Source organism: Morus notabilis, unplaced genomic scaffold (genome assembly GCF_000414095.1).
Source record: "Morus notabilis unplaced genomic scaffold, ASM41409v2 Scaffold195, whole genome shotgun sequence".
NCBI classification, from domain to species: Eukaryota; Viridiplantae; Streptophyta; class Magnoliopsida; order Rosales; family Moraceae; genus Morus; species Morus notabilis.
Window position 1 is genome coordinate 447,471 of NW_010360717.1, and position 1,297 is coordinate 448,767.

General features: G+C 36.8%; 1 protein-coding gene across 1 annotated transcript in view; it reads right to left on the reverse strand.

Annotated features, from left to right (window-relative positions):
* The window catches only part of LOC21399095 (CO(2)-response secreted protease), a 3,812-nt gene extending 3,394 nt beyond the window's left edge, over positions 1–418 (reverse strand). Inside the window, exons 1-2 of the mRNA XM_024165051.1 lie at positions 235–418; positions 6–66 (exon numbers count right to left, since the gene is read on the reverse strand). Of these exons, the coding sequence (XP_024020819.1) occupies positions 6–66; positions 235–311 (138 nt within the window). The 5' untranslated portion in view covers positions 312–418. The remainder of the gene's footprint in view (positions 1–5; positions 67–234) is intronic.
* Between the last annotated feature and the right edge of the window lie 879 nt (positions 419–1,297).

A 1,297-nucleotide genomic window follows, 5' to 3' on the forward strand; every position in this document is an offset into this window, starting at 1 on the left:
TCCGATAAACGAGCCGCGAACCCCGAGAAGCCGTGCTTGTAGGTGTGAACCAGTGCATTTGCTTTCCTGTGTGTTAGTAAACCACAAAAGTTTAACTAATGACATGATCTTTTTTATTAATTCAGTTAGACAGTATTGCAGCATAACTTAGCAATCTGCTACAGACAAGTAAAAGAATGGGAAAGATATAATATTGTCTCCCAATAGTAAGTACAATAATATGTCTAAAAATACCTTCTAAACAAAGAGTTGAGAAGTTTAGCATGGTCATCTCGAAGTACAGAACCATTGGTTGAAGAGGCAGCTCCCATGTAGACAATATAAACGCCATTGTTGTTTTTAGATTGAGCTGCTTTAGTTTCTCCCACAAATGAGAGGAGGAATAAAAGTACTACAAGACTGAATGGAAAGAAAATGGAGATGCCCATATTTGAGATTTTTGAATAATATTGGTGGGAATACTAATTTTTGAATGTCAAGAGTCCATTTCCACTTATATGAAGGAAACGACTTATATAGCCGAAGTAGCACTTCCAAGATAATGTGGTTTGCTTTGCTCTTTTGGTGGGAAGTTGTCACGCGCACTCCGTATCCATATCAGACTCTATATATTGGCCACCCAAAGTGCGCAATTGTAATCTAATCCTAGTGACATTTACGGATCATTATGTTTATATAATTAATGGTAAAGTGGCGATAGTAAATAAATGGGCAGATATTTCTTGCACTAGCTAGTTGTTAAGACTTAAGACTAACTAATTGTATTATTAAATAAAGTGTTGTTGTCTTGTCTAGGCAGAAATTGTGGTAACAGATTAGCAACTGAACAAGCTCATGCCATCTGAATGGTAAAGCTTCATTTCTTCTCATTGTCTAAACAAATGCGTCTGGTCATATTTTCTTATAGTGGCGTAGTGCGTTTTTGGTTTGTGGTTTGGAAGGTTTTGAAATCAATGTTTCTATATATATATATATTGGGATCCAATATAAGCATCTGATGACCAATTTTAGGCATGATTTAGATCGACCCTTAAATATCCACGTGGGGAGAAATATCTTCAATGGTGAAGTATGACGGGTACAGCACTTTGGAAAATTATACAATGAGGCACAACCAGTTACTTATAGACAATTGGGAAGATGAAGTTGGTGTCGATCAAACTAAACTTGTAGTGGTAACCAGATTATGTAATGGCCACTTAAAGGCGACCAAAATAAGAAAAAAAGTTTCCTGAGAAAACTAAACATTCTCAGCAAGTGACAAATCCAAGGCCACCAGAGTGCCCCACTATCCACC